The sequence below is a fragment of the Porites lutea genome, chromosome 3 (assembly GCF_958299795.1).
Source record: "Porites lutea chromosome 3, jaPorLute2.1, whole genome shotgun sequence".
In the NCBI taxonomy this organism is placed as follows: Eukaryota; Metazoa; Cnidaria; class Anthozoa; order Scleractinia; family Poritidae; genus Porites; species Porites lutea.
In genome coordinates this window covers 37,369,829-37,392,800 of record NC_133203.1, presented here as the reverse complement: position 1 = coordinate 37,392,800, position 22,972 = coordinate 37,369,829, and the positions used below count along the sequence as shown (strand labels likewise).

At 39.8% G+C, this 22,972-nt stretch overlaps 2 protein-coding genes and 1 long non-coding RNA gene across 3 annotated transcripts; 2 read left to right on the top strand and 1 right to left on the bottom strand.

Moving 5' to 3' along the window:
* The first annotated feature begins 2,935 nt into the window (after nt 1-2,935).
* Nucleotides 2,936-5,684, top strand: LOC140932241 (uncharacterized). The gene is made up of 2 exons (XM_073381869.1): nt 2,936-3,890; nt 4,039-5,684. Exons 1-2 carry the CDS (start codon nt 2,936-2,938, stop codon nt 5,682-5,684), a joined length of 2,601 nt encoding a protein of 866 aa, XP_073237970.1.
* An 18-nt stretch (nt 5,685-5,702) lies between these two features.
* Nucleotides 5,703-8,246, top strand: LOC140932240 (uncharacterized). Its single transcript, XM_073381868.1, has one exon. The coding sequence runs from the start codon at nt 5,703-5,705 to the stop codon at nt 8,244-8,246; it is 2,544 nt and encodes an 847-aa protein (XP_073237969.1).
* A 3,938-nt stretch (nt 8,247-12,184) lies between these two features.
* Nucleotides 12,185-21,339, bottom strand: LOC140929698 (uncharacterized). Its single transcript, XR_012164770.1, has 3 exons — nt 21,206-21,339; nt 12,837-12,947; nt 12,185-12,427 (listed from the first exon to the last, which is right to left on the bottom strand). It is a non-coding gene; the product is annotated as an uncharacterized lncRNA (long non-coding RNA).
* Between the last annotated feature and the right edge of the window lie 1,633 nt (nt 21,340-22,972).

The following is a 22,972-nucleotide window of genomic DNA, read 5'->3' as shown; positions in this document are numbered from 1 at the left end:
TCCGAGTATCTCAGAGCTCAACCGGGTAACAAGAGAGCCAGCCCAGATGAGGGCAAACCACCACAGCCAGCTCCCAAAAGTCCTAACATGGAAGCGACTTTCAACATCTTGAGAAACAGGAACGTGCCAAATCCTGACAATCCATCACAGTTCTCAAGAAATGTGTTAAGAAAAGAACCTGTCCCATTGGTCTTCAGTTACGGCCCAGACCACACCTTATACCTGATTAACACTTCAAAAACTGTCTCCAAGAGATCCGTACCAGCGCAGAACTGGACCTCCTCAGCCTCATGATAGAACATGTAGCTGGAAAGGAACGTTAGCTCAGATACTATGGCCATTGACAGTCTAAAAGAAATGCTAGCAACCATGATTCCTGACCAAGCAGAACAAAGGATCCACTACGAACAGACAGCCAGCCAAAAAGAAGCAGAGTGCTGACAACGACTTTGAACTATTAAAAGTCAAGATGAATGACCACAACTCAATTTAATGTATTTACCATACCTGAAAAGAGAAAGAGTTGCATTGTATCCAACTGTCTGCTTTACACTCTTCTTGTGCTATCCCTACACGATCCCAACCTAAAAGTCAAAAGTTATCACTAATGCGCAAAGCAAATAAGTAAGCTTTGCCTGCAAGTCGTTCTAATAATCAGAAGTATTTCCTGTCATAAAATTCGTGAAGCATTTGTCTTACGTGACCCAATATTTAGTCAGACAACTTATCTTTATCAACTTTGCCCTGGGTTAACTTCAAATCGCATTTTCAGTGAGTATGAGGATTTTAATACAAAGCTATTTCACTTGAAGGATAAACTTCAATGACTAGAACTATTTCATCTCATAAAACTAGCAAAGCAGTCGTCTAACGCGACCGAATATTTGGTCAAACATTGTCTTTAATCAGCTTTGTATTCAGTATTTCAGTGTCTGAGTAAGAGGACAAAAAGATTTATTAAATCTCTCAGTTTTCAGTGCTTTTTGAAACCCAATATTCACTATTCAGCTTGAATTGCAAAGGGCATAAAGCCAAGAATTTTTTCAAATCTTGTTATTTATTTTTTTTGTTGAATTTGACAAGCCTAAACTTCACATCCTGACCCGCAATACATCAGCGCCAATGCCGCCCAGCAAACAAAACCAAATTGCCACCTATATCACCTGCTGCCACACCAGAATTAGTCTCCCATTCACCAATTTCATGTCCTGCTGGACCTTTGCATCACCATTGGTCACCGCTTTCCTTTCTCCAATGAGGTGCACAGTGCCACAAAATCTCTTCGAGTAGAGCGAGCAGACAGGGATCCTTGGATACCTCAAAAAAATATCACCGCAGCAAAAACAATGTACCACATACCATCACCTAGCACTGGAGCGGCAAGATGTCCTTATCGTAGTGATGAGCAGCCAGCTGGTTCAGATTACCACTGACACGGAGCATTTGCCAGCTCCGCCAACCTCTAAGCTTCCCTACAACTTCCTACTCTGCAAACAACTTGTACAGCACAATTAGACTGAGTGCGAATGACACTGTACAACTGTAAGTAGGATTGAGGTCTACCTCAGAAAGAAATTTTGCAGTACAGTTACTTCACCACTTTTTTAAGCCCAACGAACTGAAGAAGAGCATTGGAACTGGAAATTGTAGTTAAGCATTTAATTTTGTTAACTCTAAAGCTTTTTTCTTTCACATTAATGGCTTAATCAAGAGTTGTATTTCAGTTTCGATTTAAAGAAAAGAATCAATTGAATAAATTTTTTAAGGCTTTTTTTTCACTTTTAAAATGGCTTTATCGAGTGTTGTATCTAAAAGTTCATTGTTGTATAAAATTTTCGGAAGGTGTCTGTTTAATGTAAAACTTTTTTGAAAGTCTCCATGTTGCAATTACCGCGTAATAACTTTAAAATGACACAACTTGACCATTGGTTACGTAGTGACGAAAACAATGAGGTTATTATGGGTTGTCAGTAAAACGCAGAGTCAGGGTCAGGCCTATCTCTTTTCTAAAGAACGCTGTTTTGAGGTTAGCTTTAGGGTCCTTCAAAAGAAAAAAGATTGACCCTGACCCTGACCCTGACCCCAGCCCCGGCCCACTTTGTTGACATTTTAGCAAAGCACACTATGACCTTGTTATCTAAGCTTTCTGCATTGAGTCAGCAAACTTTGAGGAGTATGTAACTCCAAGATTGATTCTCTACCTGTCAGCGGTGACATTTTGAAGCGAATCTACCAAAACACGAAATAAAACTTCCCTTATGGAATATGCAAATTTATCTTTTCCACTTCATCATTGTATAGTACCTCCCAAATCTGAACATTAACTACGTCGGCGTGAGTAGAGTTATGGGAAAAAAGTTACCACAGCTGTATTATATAAAGATGAAACTTTCTTACGATCTGGGTTTTCTTGCAATCGGGGTCGCCATAGCAACGTAATGACGCCATGTTTTTTTGGTGTTTCTCTGTACCAGGAGTTTTTTAAAAAAATCGCTTACGGGAGTATGTACCTGCCATTGTTCGGAACTGAAATTTTATATTCTGTTAGATTGTTCGGACGCGTGGGAACTAGGCCCTAAGTTAGTCTTCAGGGGCTCGGACCCCCCTTTAGTTTTTTCGACATGTGTTTTTTCGCTTGTGTTGTAAAATTCTTGTAGTTTGTTCATCATGTTTATGTTTCGTAAATACAGTTGATTTATGCAAGAAATCGTTTTATTCATGGTCCTTCGGTAGCCGGATCTACAGTGTTGGCGAGTATTTGAAGATACCAGCGGAGAATTGAGAATTGGACCTCCGTTTGTGGTGAAGAATTTGGTCAAGTTGGTCTTGGCAGTGCGGCGATTGGCGCCATTATCTCTTGTGAACTTTGCAGAAATTTTGGAGTGTTTTAATGAACGAAACTGTCATTCAAGGTTAGTGGAGATTGTGTATGAAAATGGTGAATGACCTGGAGGCTATTAAGAAGAAAAGACGTTTTCTTAGAAAGTCCGTGACGGACACCTTGAAGTCTATCGACGAAGCTCTGTCAATCCCCGATAACCATGCTAGAATTCAGGTTTTGAAAGATAACATTGCAAATAAATGGAACGATCTTCAAGAAGTTCAGGCCTCAATGTGTACTCTATTGGAAGAGAAAGAGATTGACGAAGAATGTGTGAGTCATAACGAGTACGAATTGCATGTCATTGAATACATGGCGAAAATGATGCATTACCTAGAAAGTAAACATGTCGGAAAGGAAAGCGCGGGAAGTAATTCAACTGAAGCCCAGGCGCCGCTATCGTTAGGCCCCAAGGTACAAGTGAAGCTTCCAAAGATTGATCTGCCAACATTTGATGGGGATGTTTTAAGCTGGCAGTCTTATTATCAGTCAATTAAAGTCTCAGTGGTGGATAATCCATCTTTAGCTGATGTTCAGAAATTAGAATACCTAATGAGATCATTGAAAGGTTCAGCTGCCGAAGCGGTTAAAGGGTTTGCGGTCATACAAGAGAATTATCAGCCAGTATTAGAGTCTCTGAAGGAACGATTTGGCCATCCGCGGTTGATTCTTGATGCACACATAAGGTCCCTAATTCATTTGCCACAGTTGAATTCTGAAGATGCATTGTCCATGCGTAAATTTTATGATCAAGTAGTTGGTCATGTTCGTTCTGTTGAATCAATGGGAGAGAAGTTCCGTTCCGAGACCCAAGCGATTGTTCTCGTGCCTTTAATTGTTGACAAGTTACCGAAAAAGGTTGTGGAGAAGTGGGAATTAGAAATTGGTGACCATAAAGAGGACTATGTGAAAGTGAAAACATTGTTTGCCTTCTTAGAACAGTTAATAAGAGCTAAGGAGTCCTCCCAGCCTCCCTCTCTTCAATCAAAGTCCCCTGAACAGGAAAACAGTTGGAATCATGGAGCCCATTCCAAGTCTAACCCTTTTTCGAAAGTACTCTACCTCTGCCTTGTGTACGACAACTCAAGGGCGTGCGTGCATCATTTGTGGAAAAAACCATTGGGTGTGGTCGTGCATCAGTTTCCTGTCATTGCCAGTCAAAGAAAGATTTAGAAAAGCGGTATCCAAAGGACTGTGTTTTCGGTGCCTTGAATCGGGTCACAGAGCTGAAGTTTGTCAAAAACCACTCTGTAAATACTGCCGTGGTAAACATCACAGTCTCCTGCACTTGGAACCAGTCAAGTCTCAGCCAGAAGAAGCCAATTCAAAGTCCTCTGAGCCACCATCCTCATCTGCAACTCCTCCCTCGTCGTCTTCCATAGAAGCAAGTTCCATTGCAGTTAATTCAGGTGGGAAGGTGATCCTGCAGACTGTTCCTGCTGTCCTTTGTGGATCCAATGGTTGCAAAAAGATTGTCAGATGTTTCTTTGATCCCGGCTCCCAAACGTCCTTTGTCCAACAGAGTGTGGTTGAAGAGCTTGGTCTTGATGGGGAGACCGTGAGAATCGCAGTCTCGGGTTTTGGAAGAAAATCTGCTAGGGACACTTTGCGAAAGAGAATTTCCTTTACGCTAGCACCGGTCAGCGATCCTGGAAAGCCGCAAGGTCTTGAGGCACTAACTGCTCCAGTTATATGCCGTCCAGCTGATGCTGTGGATGTTTATCCTACCAAGTGGCCTCATCTTCAAGATATAAAGTTTCCAGAGAAATTTCCCCGAAACGAACAAGAGATTGATGTTCTCATTGGCTTGGATTTCTATTATTCCTTTGTATCCAGAGATGTTGTGAGAGGTGGTCCTAATGACCCAGTGGCACTTCGTACATCCTTAGGTTGGGTCTTCTGTGGACCAACGGGTGGTCATGGCCAAGATTGCACAGTGTCTATGAGTGTTCAAGTTTGTGCTAACCAAGAACTAAATGATACACTTCAGAAGTTCTGGATTTTGGGGTCCATTGGTATTACACCTGTTGAAATGTCAGTTTCCACCAGCCAAAGTGAAAGTACAGTCTTAAAGAAGTTTAAAGAGACATTAGCATACAAGAATGGTCGGTATGAAGTCTCATTGCCATGGAAAGATGAGCAAGTTGTACTGAAAGACAATTACAAGCAAGCAAGAAGTAGGCTGTATAATCTGGAGAGGAATCTGCTCCAAGATTCATCCAAAGCCAAGTCCTACCAAGAGGCCATTAATAAGTATGTGGAGGACGGAGTAGCAGAAGAGGTACCCTATGAGCAGTATGCACCAGCAGATGGGCGTCCTGTGTTTTACCTTCCACATCATGCTGTTATCCGAGAAGATAAGCAAACAACTAAGACGAGGGTTGTATTTGATGCATCTGCGAGAGATGTAAATGGTGTGTCTCTAAATAGCTGCTTAGAAGCGGGCCCTGCATTGCACCCTGATTTGGTCGGAATTCTTCTGCGCTTCAGAAAGAATCAGGTGGGGGTCATGGGTGATGTTGAAAAGATGTTCTTGCAGATTGGCTTGAAAGAAGAAGATAGGGATTCACATCGTTTCCTGTGGAGAGATTTGGACCCTGATGCCACACCTAAGATTTATCGAATGACAAGAGTTACTTTTGGAGTTATTTCTAGTCCATTCCTTGCCATCTGTACCACTCAAGAGCACGCAAGGAGATGGAAAGAAACATTCCCTGAAGCTTCAGATGAAATTCTGAGGAACACTTATGTTGACGACTTTGCCTCAGGGAAAGATACTGTACGTGAAGCCGTGAGGTTATAGCAAAGTTCAAAACAGCTTATGGAGAAAGCAGCTTTCAATTTGACAAAATGGTCCAGCAATTCGCCTGAGGTTATGCAAGCCATTCCTGAGAAAGATAGAGCATCAGATAGTTTGATCAGATTGGAGAGTGAACTACCGGGAATGCATCCAGTTACGAAAGCTTTAGGTCTAAAGTGGAATACGAAAACAGACAGCCTTGTCTTTATGATTGAATTGGACTCTCTGAAATTGAAATCAGAGACATTGTACACTAAGAGAGAACTAGCTTCTTTAGCAGCAAAGATCTTCGATCCGATTGGTCTCATCTCGCCTTTTACAGTAAGGTCAAAACTTTTGCTTCAGAGTCTGTGGACCCAGGGTGTTGGTTGGAATGATGAGTTACCTGAAGAAACCTCTAGGAAGTGGGTTCAGTGGGTTCAAGAGCTTTCAGAGCTTGAACAGCTTCACATTCCAAGAAGTTACATTGATTGGCCTTTAAGCCAGCATGCAAAGGTGGAGTTACACGCATTTGGTAAAGCATCAGAAGTTGCGTATGCCACCGCCATCTATATCAGAGTTGTTCCTAAGGAAGGGAAGGCGTCTACAAGCCTTGTGATGTCTAAGACAAGAGTTGCTCCTGTGCGAAAAATTAGTCTCCCTCGCTTGGAGCTAATGGCTGCAGTGATAACTGCTCGACTGTGTATCTATGTTAAAGATGCAATTGACTGTCCTATTAGCCGCATTGTCTGTTGGACAGACAATTCTTCCACCTTACACTGGATCAGAGGATCAGCCTCACAGTGGAAACCATTTGTTGCTAACCGTGTCATGGAAATTCAGTCGCTGTTGGATCCTAGTGTTTGGAGGTATTGCCCAGGGTCGCATAATCCAGCAGATCTACCTAGCCGAGGCTTATCTGTCAGCCAGCTTAGAGAGAGTCAGTTGTGGTGGAAGGGGCCCTCTTGGTTGCAAGAGTTAGAAAAGGATTGGCCAGAGGATTTAAGATCCAAGTCTCCAAATGAAGCAGTACAAGTGGAAAGGAAGAGTAAAGCTATTGGCAGCTGTGTTGTCCAAACTAGAGAACCGTTTATTAACTACACCAGGTTCAGCAAGTACAGTCAATTGTTAAGAACTGTTGCATGGATCAGAAGATTCATTCGCAACTCGAAGTTGAAAGAAGAAGAGAGACTTTCAACTCCTTTAACTGGACTAGAGATACGAGAGGCAGAAGAATGGCTGATAGCCCATGTACAGAAAACAAGTTTTGACGAAGTAGCTTCGTTGGCTAAACATGGTGGTCCCTTGAAGGACAGTAAGCTAGCAAATTTAAATCCATTTCTGTGCCCTACTAGTGGCTTACTTCGCCTTGGAGGAAGAATTCATAAGTCTTCATTACCCGAAGAGGAGAAGCATCCCATTATCTTGCCTTCCAACCATCCTGTTGTGAAGCTCCTGATTGAAGATGTTCACTGCCGTGAACTCCATGCTGGCGTTGAGTGTACTTTATCAGTCCTACGACAGAAATTTTGGTTGATCAAAGGAAGATCAACAGTCCGCCAGACAGTAAAGAACTGCCCAGTTTGTCGCCATTACCACACAAAGCCATTTATACAGAAGATGGCACCACTTCCTGAAGACAGGATCAAACCTGCACCGCCATTTACTAATGTTGGTTTGGACTTTGCTGGTCCATTGTTTTTAAAAGACAGTGGCGAAAAGGCTTACATCTGTCTATTTACCCGTGCAGTTACCCGTGTAATACACTTAGAGTTAGTGAGCAACATGACTGCGGAGCGGTTTCTCCTTGCCTTAAGACGAATGGTGGCAAGAAGAGGAATGTGCAGTATTATTTGGTCAGATAATGCCAAAACATTCAAGAGTGCTAATAAACATTTGCAGCAATGCTGGAGAGTACTTGAAGCTGACAAAACTCAAGTCGCATTGTCTGAAAGGAAGATTCAGTGGAAGCATATCGTGGAGAGATCCCCATGGTGGGTTGGGTTTTATGAACGTCTTGTAAAGAGTGTCAAGACACCTCTGAAGAAAATCTTTGCCAAAGCAATGTTGGATGCTGAACAGCTGACCACCATTTTAGCTGAAATCGAGGCACAGCTAAACAGTCGTCCTCTTACTTACCTTAGTGCAGACCCTGGGGACTACAGCGTGATTACCCCTGCTCAGATTCTCATTGGGAGAAATCTTCAAGCGTCTCCAGCTAAGGACACTCGTGTTTCCGAACACACTTCTAGAGCCATCACTAAACGTTTTCAGTATCATCAAAAGCTTGTCAATGGATTTTGGAAGCGTTGGCATGCTGAGTACCTGAAGTCTTTGATACCCCTCAAGAAATGGTTTACAGTTGGTCGCGAGATACATAAAGGTGACTTGGTCCTTGTTAGCGAAGATAACTTAGCTCGAGGTCAGTGGAAACGTGCGCGCGTGGAAGCCACCCATCCTGGTCGTGATGGTCTTATCCGATCAGTTACCTTGCGATTGACATCTGGAAGTCTTACACGTCGTCCAGTACAGCGGCTACACCTTTTTGAAGCCTGTGATGCTGATCTAGCTGCTGAACTTGATTGAACTGCCAAAGGAACTTTGACAATTATTGAACTTGATGGGAACATTATTGATCAATTTTAAGATGCACTCCCTGCATCGGGCGGGAGGATGTTCGGAACTGAAATTTTATATTCTGTTAGATTGTTCGGACGCGTGGGAACTAGACCCTAAGTTAGTCTTCAGGGGCTTGGACCCCCCTTTAGTTTTTTCGACATGTGTTTTTTCGCTTGCGTTGTAAAATTCTTGTAGTTTGTTCATCATGTTTATGTTTCGTAAATACAGTTGATGTATGCAAGAAATCGTTTTATTCAGCCATAATTGCCTCAATTATGGCAAAGTTTAAACAAATTCCATGAGAGTGTTTTGGAAATATTTTAAAACGAAGTTTTAAGAATCAAAAACAGTGAAATAGCAAGCTATCCACAAAATTAGCTAATATTTTAAGAAAATGATGAGCTTTGGAAACGCGGCTTCCTCTCAGTGCATTGATACCATTGAAATCTGCGTACAAAAAAAGAAGGGAATTGCTGTGGGCGATCGCGAGAAAGAAGAATTTTATTCACCCGCATTCAGCTGCTTTTGTTACAGTTTGTATATGTAATTTGGTCCAAGCCTACCAATTTCGCATTATTCCAAAAACCGCTCGATAAATTTTTTTATAAACTTGACAATCTCGAGATCAATTGTCAATAAATATACCCTGCAAGTTTCAAGAACATTGAAAACAGGGAAGGCTTTTAAATAGGGCCTCAAAAAGAAGTAATTTTTCCCACACATTTGAGTTTACAAGTGAGCATCCTCATTATTCACTGGCATTGTTTTTAAGTTCCATTTGCACGTACACAACTAGTAAAAAACAGAATTTGAATCAAAAAGGACCCTCGGTTACTTTCCGAAAAACTCTCCGGGATATGCTAATAACCAGGTAAAGAAATGAAGTAATATTATGCACTGAATGTCACGCTATAACGCTGTCTGATGCAGCCATGCCAGTAGTCTCTGAGTCCAGAAAAAGAAAAGGAGCTACCTCTGCTAAACAACAGTAGAAGAAAAAAGTCTAGTTCAAGTGATGGTGAAACGCAGGTATGGCTTCATTCCATTTATTTAGTGTGTTTATAGTGTCTTTTCTTAATGTGGCACAGAAAAGAAAAAGAAATAAAATTTGCGAGTCATCTCCAAATTCCAATATTATTTTTCGGCAGAATGGTGAGAAGAATCTTCCCAACAAAAATGATGATTTCCCTCACAATTACCGAAGCAGACTATTGAGAAATGAGCAGTTTAAATCTAAGAGAGAATATCGCTGGAGGGATCGAGTTAATGTTGATTCCAGTGAAAATAAATCAGCAGCCTTTGTTCCCCAGGGACCGACCTTAAGATCTGCCTTGCCATATCATAAAGTTCCAAATATGAATCAGTCTTACGTGGTGAATCTGGAAATGTTAACAACCGCTTTGGAGGAATGTATGAATTGTCACGAAGGACCCCTAGATTTGAGTAACAGTTGCAACGTTGGCAACGAAGGAGTGTGCCCAGTCATGAAAGTAAAATGTGCCCGCTGTGATCACATTAATATTCTTCGCCCAGCAGAACATCATCGAACGGGAAAAAGAGGTCCCCCAACTTTTGACATGAATTCTTGCGCAGGTCTAGGCGCACTTCATTCTGGAATAGGACATGCGCACTACTCGGGACTACTTTCAACGATTGGAATATCGTCTGTGTCTTCAAGTAACTTCAAAAACCGCAAGCGAGAGAGTGGAAAGGCAGTAGAAGAAGTGGCCAGGGAGTCTTGTCAACGATTTAACGATGAAGAGAAGAGATTATCGTCAACTGGGGAAGAAGTCGTAAAAGTGGGTGTGTCGTACGACATGGGTTGGAGAAAAAGAGGCTGTAGTCATGATTCCTCGTCAGGAGTAGGAACAGCAGTAGGCTTGCAGACCGGTAAAGTTATCAGCTATGCCACTCGTAATACAATTTGTCGGGTTTGTGCTGAAGCCCAAAAAAAGAATCAGGAGGCAGTCGCACATGATTGCTGCAAAAACCACCAAGGATCCTCCAAAAGCATGGAGGCTAACGTAGCTGTCGAGTTGTTTTCTGGTGCATTGAGCAGTGGTGTAGCTTACACTACTTATGTGGGAGATGATGACAGCGCCAAAAGAGAAAGTCATCGTAAAGCGCTAGTTACCTACGATATCGAGAAATGGAGACGTAAATCATGCAAGTTGAGCGCTAGGAACACGGGGGAAGGCGAAAGGGTTGACACCGAATATTATATCCTACCTTCAGAGGTTCTTCACTTATTGCGTTAACCAAAACAACGGCCAGCCATTGCTGTTAATGGAAGGATTTTCCACCATAGTACCTCACGCATTTGGAGATCACAATAAGTGCAGCGCATCCTGGTGTGGTTACAAAAAAGATCCAAAAGGTTATAAGCACGGACATCTTTGGGGGAAGGATTTGAAGGGCGAAGACCTGTGCGCGGTGCTTGAAGATGCTCTTTGGCCATTTATGTCTGAGGAATCAGCAAAGAAGCTAGCCCCTTGTGGCTCGTCACAGCGTAATGAATGCATTAACAGCGTGGTTGGTTCTAAAGCCCCAAAAATCAGGCACTACGGAGGGTCTGAAAGTAGCGACTTTTGAACCACAGCAGGAATCACCCAGTTCAACGAAGCGCATAGCTATGTCACACTTGCCACAGAAAAAATGGGTTTGTCACGTATGTCTGTTACAGAAGAGAATACTAGAAAAATGGAAAGCCAAAGGAAGCGGAATGCCGAAAGGAAAACGACTAAGGAGTTTAAAAGGGTAAGAAGAAACTTCCGAAAGAAAAGGAATCTAAGGAAAAATTCAGTCGTAGCACGCGAGGGAGTGACATATCAAAGCAGTATTGAATTGCAGCAAACGGACAAAAACTATGTTGTTACTAATGCAACTATGACTGATCTTGAAGCAAGTCTTACTAAGGAGGAGTTTAAAGATTTCACAGAGCCCCTTCCTAAATTGAATAATGGAACGATACCCGAATTACCTACCTCTCCACACAACCTCTTCTTGTCAATGGACTTAGAGACAACGGGGCCTCTGGAAGTCTAAAATACTTCAAATCTCATGCTCCCCATCGAATGTGGAAACTGAGTCATTTTCTTAAAACCTTTTCCCAGAACATCAAATTATCAATCAGGCGGCGACGCAGGTCCACGGTATTAGCGTAGACTTTCGAAATGGCCGAAAAACGTTGATAGGGAGGGGGACTGAATTGGCAGCCATATCACAGACACGGGGTCTAACAGATTTTTGCACCTATCTTGAACACTACTCTCACTCAGCCAGGATTGTACTAATTGCACATAATGGAGATAAATTTGACTTTCCTGTTCAGATAAATGCACTTGAAAGGAACAGTTTACTTAGAGTGTTTCTCTCCATCAATGTTTTACTTCTGGATTCTTTCCCAGAGAAACACGGGTCGACCTGTTGACAATTGCGATTGATTTGCCCGAAAGTCTATAAAACTTCCTTCGATTTGATCACTAGTAATTTTCACAATCATCTTTCAAGTAAAAGTAAAACGTTAGATGGACCAACCGTTAGATCATAAAAATAATCCGTTAGAGTGTTAGATGAAATCGCTTAAGTGTTTAGACAAAATCGTTAGAGGGTTTCGACAAACTGTTAGAGCGTTTGGGCAAAATGTTAAAGTGTTAGAAAAAACGTTAGCTATCCGTTAGTTTTGTGAAGAATAACAGATTATCATTAGTGTACGTTTTCCCAATGAAGAAGAATGATCCTTGCAGTTGTGAACGCACTGCTACACATAGCTACACCTTGCTAAATAGTGGTGGATGTAAAAGAATTCTTTGGTGCAGAAAGCAAGTCCCAGGGTTATGCGCATTTCCATGAACTTATCCAGTCACCAGTAATACAAGACATGGCATGGAAACCTTTTTATACATTTAATTTATTTTAAAAAAGTCTTCAGAAATACTTTAGCTTACAGTTTGAAACAAGATTCCTCCATAATAGGATCTCAAACTGTTGGTTCAGTTCATATGTATTCTGGCCTTATTTCAGAGGCTTAGAAATAGGACAAAGTTGAATAAGAAAAACTTGCAATCTCCACAGGAAATGAGAAAACACTGGAAAGGCTTGAGATATGTGAAGAAGTGCACTGTTGAGTTGGCGGTGGATTTCCTGAACTGCACAAAGAAAAAAAGATAATATATACAGAGGAAGTAAAATTATGAGGAAAAGGTTAAAAATTACAGTATCAGGCAACTAATTTTGTCAGAAATATGTATAAACTACTGTTAAGTTTAAAAAGTCATCATCCCAGCATTAAGGTTAAGGTGCCTAGTATCACTCTGCCTGTTGCCCCTAGATTTTGCTAAACACATTTGTCCTTTTTAGTGCGTAATTTAACAATGTAAAATAATCTGGACATGTTTTACTATAAGGCATTTGTTTCCTAATGCACTAGGATAATTAAAACACTTAAACTATTTCACGAAGTCAAATGGAGCTCCTCACAAACTCTGATTTACTTAATCAGAGAGATCCTTAAGTCAATTCTTTGTTGCTAGAAATACATTCTAATTTTGAATGTACCTGTTTCCAAGGACGGATTTATGGATGCATCTCTCAGTATCTGTTCAAGTACAAAAAGTACGTGACAGATGTTGTTGTACTTTGATACTTTGGTGCTAAACTCTCCCTCTCCTGTAGTAAGTAAACGTTTACATGTAATGGTACATACATACATACTTTATTAACGTGACTAACACTTAGCTATAAAGCTAGTTTACAGGTCAGTCACAAAACTAAAAACAAGCCTAAAAACTATATAGAAGTGTTTAAAACGATATGTAAAATTATAAAATTATTAAAACTTATGTACTAAGAAAACCAGGTTAAATTGTGAACAAGGGTCAATAAACATACAACTATATAAAAGTGTTTAAAATGACATAGTACATGGAAACTATGTACATAAAAACTATATGATACCTAAATACTAAGAGTGAGTCCACGTTTAAAACTGCGGTAACCACCAATATTTCTTAAATATTATTATTTGGAATAGTGTTCCATAGTCGGGCAGCCTGGTATCTCCATGACTTGATCCCATACTTTGTTGAATTTACTTTAGGTAATTTTAAAATAGCATCACCACGTAAATTAATATATAGATTTAGCCAGGGCTAAAAGTGAAGCTCTCGATAATATTTATAGTTTGTTCAAATAAAATATAAAATACTGTATAGTAATGCTAAACGGCGAAGGCATGCAACGTAGGAGAATGGTGAAAAACAATAGGTCTAATTAGCAAAAAAGCCAGTTTCCACGTGCAGCACCCTTTTTACGTACATTTCTCTGCTGTTATTTTGCACAACTACAACGTAAAACTTCCAGAAACTTCTTAGTTACACGTTGTATGGAGGAAATGTCGTAAATGTTCTCATTCACTTTTTTCCACTGCCGCTCTTTTTCACCTTGCATTATTTGTGGCTGCTAGCATTTCTCATTTTGTTACCACCACTACAAATTTTTTTTAAAATCTCCGTCGCCCTTTTTCTCATTGAGCTTCGCTGGCCTGCCGCCCACTTTCCCTTTTTCTGTTCTTCTCTTGCTCTTTATTCCAAATTTGTGGACATGACAATTTATCTAAACTTAATACTTTAGACAACGCGGATGAACACGGATACAGAACAAATTTCCGCTTTCCGTTTTTGTCTTTACGGACTCTTTTGTTGTCTCTGCTTTACAAGATGCCGGTGGCTATGCGATATCCCGCCAAATTTCGGTTGCCATACCTGTTGATTGAGTTATTTTACATTGGTGTGCCTGTGGTGCGGACGGATGGTCTCTCGGGCAGGCAGGCGGTGTACGGTCACGCGATTACCAAATTTTCTCGCATGGGTAGATTACTTTATTTTGTTACCGATGGTGCTCTACTGGCGCGCTATGCGCACGAGAGCTCCGCTATAATTGGAGTTACGTGCTGTCAATAGCTCGGAAATACTTGTAGGTACGTTTCCATTCCCAATTTCAACAACATAACAGGTCAACAAAGGAACCTTAGATATTAAGAACGACTGATTCCATTCCTTTTGTTCAATACCACATAAAATTGCTGTTTCCCCTAGTTTTAGGCATTCAGGTCGCTCAAATCGGTTATGACATTAGAAATTTCTTTCAATTTTGTTGTCAAGTGCTTTGTCTGAGTCAAGTACATAACTACCACGTGTGATTAGATTCTCGTAACTAGAGTTGTTTCTTAAGCAGCTTATTCTTCATATTTTATTTAACTTTCAGTTTAAGGCTTGATGACGATTCTTGCAACTGGTCAATGGGATTAAAGCTAGTCGTCTCTATACCAGCCTACTTTACATCATCAGCCCGTAAAATAAGAATACAAGCCGCTCAAAGAAATCAAACATCTCTGGGATTTTGGCTAGGTCCCATAGGATAGAAGCAAGGACCAGGAAAGGAAAGCTAAAACTTGAAAGGCAATTTCTAGAAGAACATGAAACGCAGAAACTGCAATTAATGAACAAAATTTGATTTGCCAAGGCAGAAGAAAACGCACTGAAAAAATCTTAACCAAAGAAAATGAAATTACCACAGACGTTCACCATTACTGCCAAAATTAAGCCTGTCACAGACAGCTGTCGACCTCAGCAGACTTGAAAAAAAGCATGAAGGCTGAAAAAAGGTCAGAACAAAGATTCGTATAGCCTAAATAAAAGTGTGACTACAGAACTGATCAAATTGCAAGAAAGGCAAACAGAACTCAGCGCTGCCATCGCATATCAACAAAGAATTAACACTCTGCTGGTGTAGGAACCCACAACGCTTAGCAGCGACTCAATGGATTATCCCAGGAGGGACAGAGATTCCAGCCCACATAGAGGACAACTTAGACCCTGTTTACATGGAGTGGGGGACCCCGGTCTAGTGGGGTAGGTTTCTTTTGTTTTGCGTCCCCCAGAGTGTGAAAACAAAAGAAACCAACCCCACTAGACCGGGGTCCCCTACTCCTCAAGCACTCAGGGCGCAAGAGGTGATAACAGGAAAGGCTGACAATCCAAACGCTATTCAAACCCTACTTAGATGAGGAATATTATTATTGGACCAGTTACACCGGTCATAGACCTGCCGGATGAATTTGAAGAAAACAAGTCCACCTGTAACCGGATTGTCACTCAACAAATAGGAGAGCCCAAAGGCTTTCACATGAAGATTGCGATTGATGCTCAAACCAAGGAGATCTTGACCCCCTTCTAAGTAAAGAAAACGCTTGAATTAGACTTCTTTGAAAGAAATACAAACGATGAATTCAATCAAATGAAAAGAAATCATTCAAAATATCAAGCAATTACTTTTGGAAGGAAGAGAGAAATCCTGTGTTGACCTGTGAAGGAACCGTTATCCCTAGTCAAGACGAAATGGAACTCCTTGGCGTCACTATCGATAGAAGCTTAAGTTTGAGGGACAGATTCATAAAATCTCTCGTAAAGTTAGTCAACAGGTTGCTGTTCTCAATCGTTTCAAGTAAATATTGCCTTTTGAATTGAGGATAGATATATATATCGTGCTTTCATTGCACCGCTTTTCTATTACTACTCAGAGTCGTGGCATCACTGTGGTAAAAGAGGTTGCGCCAAACTTGAAAAAATCAATGAATGTGCCCTTCGCTTTGTGACCTGTGACAAGTCAACCACGTATGAGACGTTGCCAAGACAACTAAACCTGCTGTCCCCACTTAATCAAAGAACTGTTAAAATGGCCACCGGTGTTTACAAAGCTACCCATGGGTATAAAGTCCCTAGAGGAATAGGAGAGCTATTGCATGAACGATCAACTAATTATAATCTTAGAGGAAAACACATCCTCGAGCTAATTAGCTAAGAACATTGACCACGTTAAATAAAGGGTACTGTATTGTATGAAGTACCTCCCTAGGACAATCAAAGATTTATGAAGATCGTCACCAAAGGCATAGGTCACACAGAAGATGGACATTATGATATACCATTACCTCTAAAGGATCTGAACGTTGGGTTACCAAGCAACAGAGAAATGACCTTCCGTCGACTCAAGGACTTAAAAGAAGATTTGCTTCTCATGTTAAGTATAAAAAGGACCAAGTCAGCTTCATGAATACTGTCATTTAAAATGATTAGGCTGAGGAAGCCCCGGTCCTTAAAGAAGAGGAAGGTAATAAGCAAGTATGGTATATCCCACTCGAAGAAGCCAAACAAGCTACAAGTTGTCTTTAATTGTTCCACTGAGCTTGAAGGAAATTTGTTGAATAACCACTTGCAACTGGGACTGGACATAACCAACAATCTGACTGGCGTCCTATGCAGATTTCTTAAAGAGGTTATTGCCTACATGTGTGACGTTGAAGAGATGTTCCATCAAGTGAAAGTCAATGAAGAATGTGGAAACCTCTTACACTTTCTCTTGTAGGGAAACAAAATGGCAACACTTCGAAGGAACCTAAAGAATATCAGATGACTGTACATCGGTTCAGAGCTACAACCTCACCAGGCTGCTGAAATTTCCATTGAAAAGTTACTGCTAACGACAATGGTAAGGAAATTGGTTCTCCAGCAGCTAATCTTATTCCTGGTGACTTCTATGTGGACGCAGGGTTCTCCCTAAATTTTAGCTCAGCAGGTAAGGGACCATTCATGGACGGTAAGGCAAAAAATGTATATTTTTCTTGGAAGGGGGTGGGGGTGGGGGGGGGGGGGGCAGTGGAGTGAGGGACATGGACCCCGCCCTCACTGGGAAATTTTTTTCTTCCCATATTTGAAGACCTATTTTACGCAAATCTGCTGTCGTGTTATCTTTAGACAACAAATTAAAATGTTTGATTCCAATAATTTTACTATGTCTTTAATGTCCTCTTTCCAAAATGCATGTCCCTAAAAAGGAAAGCGGTATATACAGTACAGCCCAAAAGTAATGCACGTGCAAAAAGTGGCATAAGAAGTTACTGCGCCACAAGAACATGCAAGCCACCGCAAGAAACGAAAGTGCCATATTTTTGCGGACCCTATGTGGTTTACCCGGAAGAACTTTGAAACGAAAGAAGTCAAAAATCTTCACCACAAGAAGCTACAAAATTAATTAAGAAGGCGCACCAAATTATTGATAAGTGTTCACCTGAAAGAAGTTTGTGGTGTTTGTCGCCTTTTTGTTACATCATTTTGTAGCCTTGATATTAATTCACTCTGTGGCAGCAAAAGGTAATCATGCAAGGACACAAGTAAAAAGTTCCCTGAGAAAGCGAAGAGCTTTCTCTGCTTTTTCCGCAAAGTGAACACTTCAATCGTTCAGTTTTGTGAAACATACTACAATCGCTCCTTATTTTTGAAGTGCTGCTTTTTTTATCGAAATTGTACACATTTCCTTGCTTTTAAAAAGGTTACCTTTGCACAAGATAATTTTATATATTCCGTTTCAAAATTCACTAATCCTTACTTTGCAAAACGAGCTGCAGTGTGCATTTTAAAAAAACATGAAAGTATTTTTAGTTTATCTTTTTTGTTTACACTTGTTATCTATACATCCCTGTCATTGTAAACCAGCAAGAACGAAACAATTTTAGGGTTTTGAATGTTCAAACACCATGTGCCTAAAGTATAGATTAGTGATCCGCTGACAAATACAGAAAGTGGCACAGCTATTTTATTGTCAGAATAAATTTTCACGTGTCTGCGGCAATCTCGCAAAATGACCCGATGATCGTTTGTGAAACTCCTTCAAACAGCTACTGAAAGAAGGGAAACAAACGAAAACTGTCAGAAACAATAGAAATCACTAGAAAAGGATAGAAATGATGCAAACGAAAAAATTGCCAAACGAAAATGTAAACGACTCAAACGTTGAGCGTAACGCCTCACTTGACCTTGATCTGACCTGTTGAATAATTTGCCTGCAAAACTTTCAATGAAATATATTTATGAAAGTAAAAATGACGGAAGAAGTTCTTGCGTCTTGCTGGATTCAAGCACAAGCGCCTTGCAAAAAGCCACATGAAGTTGCCAGCTTGCGGACGCAAAAGAAGTTCTTGCACGTGCATTATTTTTTGGGCTGTATATACGTACGTTTTGTTCTTAGGAGGCTATACTTTTCCATATATTCATTCATTTTCTTGTGAGGATAGGATCGGATCACAACTTGCATATTTTTTTAAAACAACTTGTTTAATTTTAGTAAACCTTCGAGCGGATGCAGGCGGTAAGAAGTGTTACTTCAGGCGGTAAATTTTACCGGTTACCGCCTGATAAGGAGAACACTGGGACGATGGCTCAAGTCCGTACCATCAGTAGATGAAGCTGTTAAGCTTATCAAACACATGAAGGAGACGTGCAGAAGAGGAGATTTCAATTTACACAAGTCCATCTAAGGGTAAAGAAGTCATCAACAGCATACCGACTGAAGATAGAGAAGACATAAAAAATCTTGACCTCTGCCAGGAGAGCACGAGCACGGAGTAAAGTGGTGCATTGAAAATTACTCTTTTAATTCTAAGATAATGCTCAAGGATAAACCATGCACAAAGACAGGAATTCTATCCACAATTACCTCTATCTTTGGCACATTGGGATTTGTTGCCCCTGTTCTATTAGAAGGCAACAAAATTCTACAAGAACTGTGTAAAGAAAACACTTGCTGGGATGAACCCGTTTCAGATGCTATTAAGGAAAAATGGGAGAAATGGAGATCGGACCTTCACTACATACAAAAATAAGTGACAGTGATAAAACTTTAGATTATCTTAACTGGTAAATAGACGAGAGAACCATGTTTCGTTAACAGATGCATTAAAGGACACTGCCCACAATTCTTAAAAGCTATTTTGCGTTTCTAGACAAATGAACAGGTGTCACTTACCAAGGGTTCGAACTGACATGGCTAAACACTTTATTTTTATTACAACGGTTGTAGAATTTCTAATAGGTTACACTTTTAATGTTTTTTTCTTTTTAAGATTTTATTCATGTTCACTGTAACTGTTTATAGTCCTTATTTTAAGACAAAGTTTTCTAAGCGTTTACTTGTATTAGTCTATCTTATTATTGTATAGTTTTGATGAGTTTTATGATTTTAATTTTTATCAGGGCGCTAATTGATAGCAGTGCTGAAGGCGTCAGAATGGGCTACCCTGATACAAATAAATAAAGTCTCTCTCTAACAGACCCTCCAGAATTGCGTCACACCTAGCAACTAGTCACGTATCAGAATCCAAGGGGACTATAGAGAGGTTATTAAAGCATTTTTTTGGGCTTCTGCGAGAATTTTACACAGCGGTGATTCAAAATTGCAGTAAAAAAATAAAGCTTTTTTCACTGGAAAAGAATTAATTACAGCGTGACTGATTTACCATGACTTACGGGAACCACTTTTTTGGAGGACTGGATTATTACTACTTCATAAAATTTAACAAATACACAACGAGCATGTTAATGAAGAGATCCGAGTTCGACCAAAGGTTAGAGTTGCCCTACAGCTGAGTTACTGATATCAAAATGTGGATCAAACTACAAAATAGCAAATTGGCCCTAGAGGGTGGATTAATTGGAGCTATGTCATGGTCCAACACAGAATTATTCTATCTTACATTACTATTTCTGTTACAATTCTTTACAATAACTCTAAGGCTTCTTCTGAAATTTCGATTTTTCTCTTTCCGTCCCACCCTAGGGGGTAATTAAATTAACACCTTTTGGGTGACATAGCATAATTTATTTTGGTATTTTTTAGTACCTTAAGAACAAAATTTCCCGGTGCAGACACCTTAAAAGACAGGTTAGTTAACTGCAGGTTAATGGCAACTAATTCAAGGTTAGCATCCCATAATACACTGGACATTCACTTGTCAGTACTGGCGAAAAGCAATAAAGGGCTTCCAGGAAGGGGTACCGCAAGCCCAGAAAACATAAGTTTGGTGCCTCTGAAGTTGCAATTTTGACCAAGAAGGTAGAGGAAAATTTGGCAATTCTTTAAAGCAAAAGGACAAACAGTGATAATGAATTTTAAGTTTATTGATTTGTGGGCTCCTAGAAATGTGGTTCCGACTCCCAAAAAATTTCCTTAGGCATCAGCCTTGCTTAAACATGATAAGATTTTTATATAAGATTAGTTATATTTCATTTTTCTATTTATCTGTAGATGTTTAGCCAAAAGTAATCTTAAAATAACGAGAAATATGACTCTCACTCTCCAGTGATTCAATAGAGGGAGTCCTGGTATAAAAGGGAGAAGGTGAAACAATAGCCTCTGTAAGCAACAGCAGGAGGTCAGTGTTTCGTTAACAGAACCGGAAATAAACTCATGATTACAAACATTGATTTAGTTAAAGAGTAAGGACATTGATTACCATTTTGAGATTACTAGATTTTATGCTGTTTTATACATTGTCGGGTTTCAATCAGAGGTATTTTGCTAACCGGTATTGCTCACCAGTGCAAGAGATTCAAGCTAACCAGTTTAAGGCTAACCTGTTTTAAGCTATGACCCACCACAGAAGTGAGTAAAGCATGATTGTGAAATTAGAGTTTCTAATTAAGGTATTTCTCAGTGAAATCATTGTTCTAGAGATTATAAGCTGCGTAACGACGAACTGTATTGCTCTGTTTCAGATCGAATAATATAATTGCTTCAGTTGCTACAAATGTTAGTATCAATAAACATCAAGTGACTGATTATACGATATGTGGTGGTCGTTGGAGTACACGGTGTATGACTAAGTAAAACAGTCAGGTAATAATAGTGAGGAGCAAACCACTGAATAATCTACCAAGACTGTTACTTGTCCAGAAGGCTTTAAACGGTCAATTGTAAGGCATACAAGCACTATTAAACTAAACTATGCCTAAAAGAACTGCTGCACCAGACAAATTAATGAGACGTTATCAGAAGACCAGTGTAACAAAAACAAAAAAAGTACAACTGCATACCTTTAGCAACAGGTCTAAGAGTGGAAGCAAAACCACTGACTTGCTGGGTAAGTCTAAACAAGCAAACATCTCTAAAGAGTGGAGAGGATCCAACTGAAAGCAATATGTCTTTTACGTCCTCAGCTTCTTCACACTATCAGATGAAACAGGTTAATGTTCATTACTATCATAGTTTTTTCCTGTTACTTCACAAAGTTTAGTTTATGTAACCCTCTCCAATTAAACTCCTTTGCATTGCTCTGTACTGACGATATAAAAGTCAATCTCTGGAAAAGTGATGCGTGATCATCAAAAGATAATGGCTGGCATCTCTGTTTTTGTTGGCTGAAACAAGCATAAATTTTACTCTGAGGTACTAAAGTCATTTGTACAAATAAAACTTAAATGGTAGTTTCTCTTATACCACGCAGCTTAATTTGTTAATTACGAGTCATTTATAACGTGCAAGAACGAGGTTAACACATGCTTAATGCTATCTTTCACTGATGAAATAATGTTTCATTTTGATGGTGGCATGTTCACATCACTCACACCTTTGTGTCTAGTACAAGTGCAGCTTAAATTATCATGATGCCACTTGACAGGCTTGTTAGCCACATCAATGTTATTTTTTCCTAGCTTCTCTGATGTTTGAAATCAGCATGTTCAGATTTCAGCTGTAGTTATTTACATCCAAGGACCACATTGCCTTGTAGTTTGCATCAATCAAAGAAATTATGGTGGATTTAGAACTGGAATGTACACATTTTTCGGAAATGATATATACATTAAGTCAGGGCTAAAAGCGAATCCTCAGTTTATATGCTTATAATGGATGTCATTTACTAAGGCGCGATGCGTTAATGAGTTCGTACAAAAACGTCTCGAATATAAACTTCAAGAGACACCAACAACTCCAACCAAGCAAGTGAACATTCGATAAACCCCAGCACTGCAAAGGTACACATGCCCACGCACGAAAATACAATGTAAATTAATATAAATGTTACTTAAGAATTTAAATGTTCGTACCAGTAGCAATAACTTCAGTTTGGTCTCGGGTATTCTTTCACACACCTAAATCCATGAAAAATTAAACTACCAGTTCCAAATTGCAACTATGAGATTGTCCGAATAACATTTGTGTTTCTCTTATTAGAGTTCAGGATTTGCCATCAAAACAGAAGTATTCTTTCAGTCACTCACCAAAATCCTTGAAAAATTAAACTACCAGTTCCGAATTGCAACTATAAGAATGTCCTAATATCATTGTCTTTCTTTTATTACAGTTCAGGATTTGCCATCGAAACAGAGCAAGATATTATGATCCAAGACCAAAATGAGCTCCAAAGGAAAATACAGTGTGGTACAGAAAAAGGAAAACAAAAAGCAAGGAACCACAGAACAGCTGGTAAACAAGAAATAATGACAGTTATGCAAAAGAAACCATTTCCAGTGTTCCCATAGACTGATATAAACACAAAAAGATGTAGGGAGATTTCAAGACAGATATGCAGTTCTCAAACAACATTGAGGGTTTCTATAATTAATTGCATTCTAGGACTTTTCCCAACCCTTTAGTAAAATTATATCATCCAATGCGTACAAAAGAAAAAGGAGCAAAACTCTTTGTTTATAGCAGTGATTAAAACAAAACAAAATGTATCAGTTGTGAAAAGTGTCGTACAAGAGGTTTTGTACACATAATGAATTCTTGTTTTTAGGGAAAAAAATCCTTTCCTTCTTAGAAACTCACTTTAAAACTTTCCGAGTTTCTAACTCAAAACC

What these genes read in the sequence shown, in the direction of transcription:
- LOC140932241 (XM_073381869.1), top strand. Translation starts at nt 2,936, where the DNA reads ATGGTGAATGACCTGGAGGCTATTAAGAAGAAAAGACGTTTTCTTAGA. An exon ending in GTCCCCTGAACAGGAAAACA is followed by an intron (nt 3,891 to 4,038) that starts GTTGGAATCATG and finishes TGTCATTGCCAG; the next exon opens with TCAAAGAAAGATTTAGAAAA.
- LOC140932240 (XM_073381868.1), top strand. Translation starts at nt 5,703, where the DNA reads ATGGAGAAAGCAGCTTTCAATTTGACAAAATGGTCCAGCAATTCGCCT.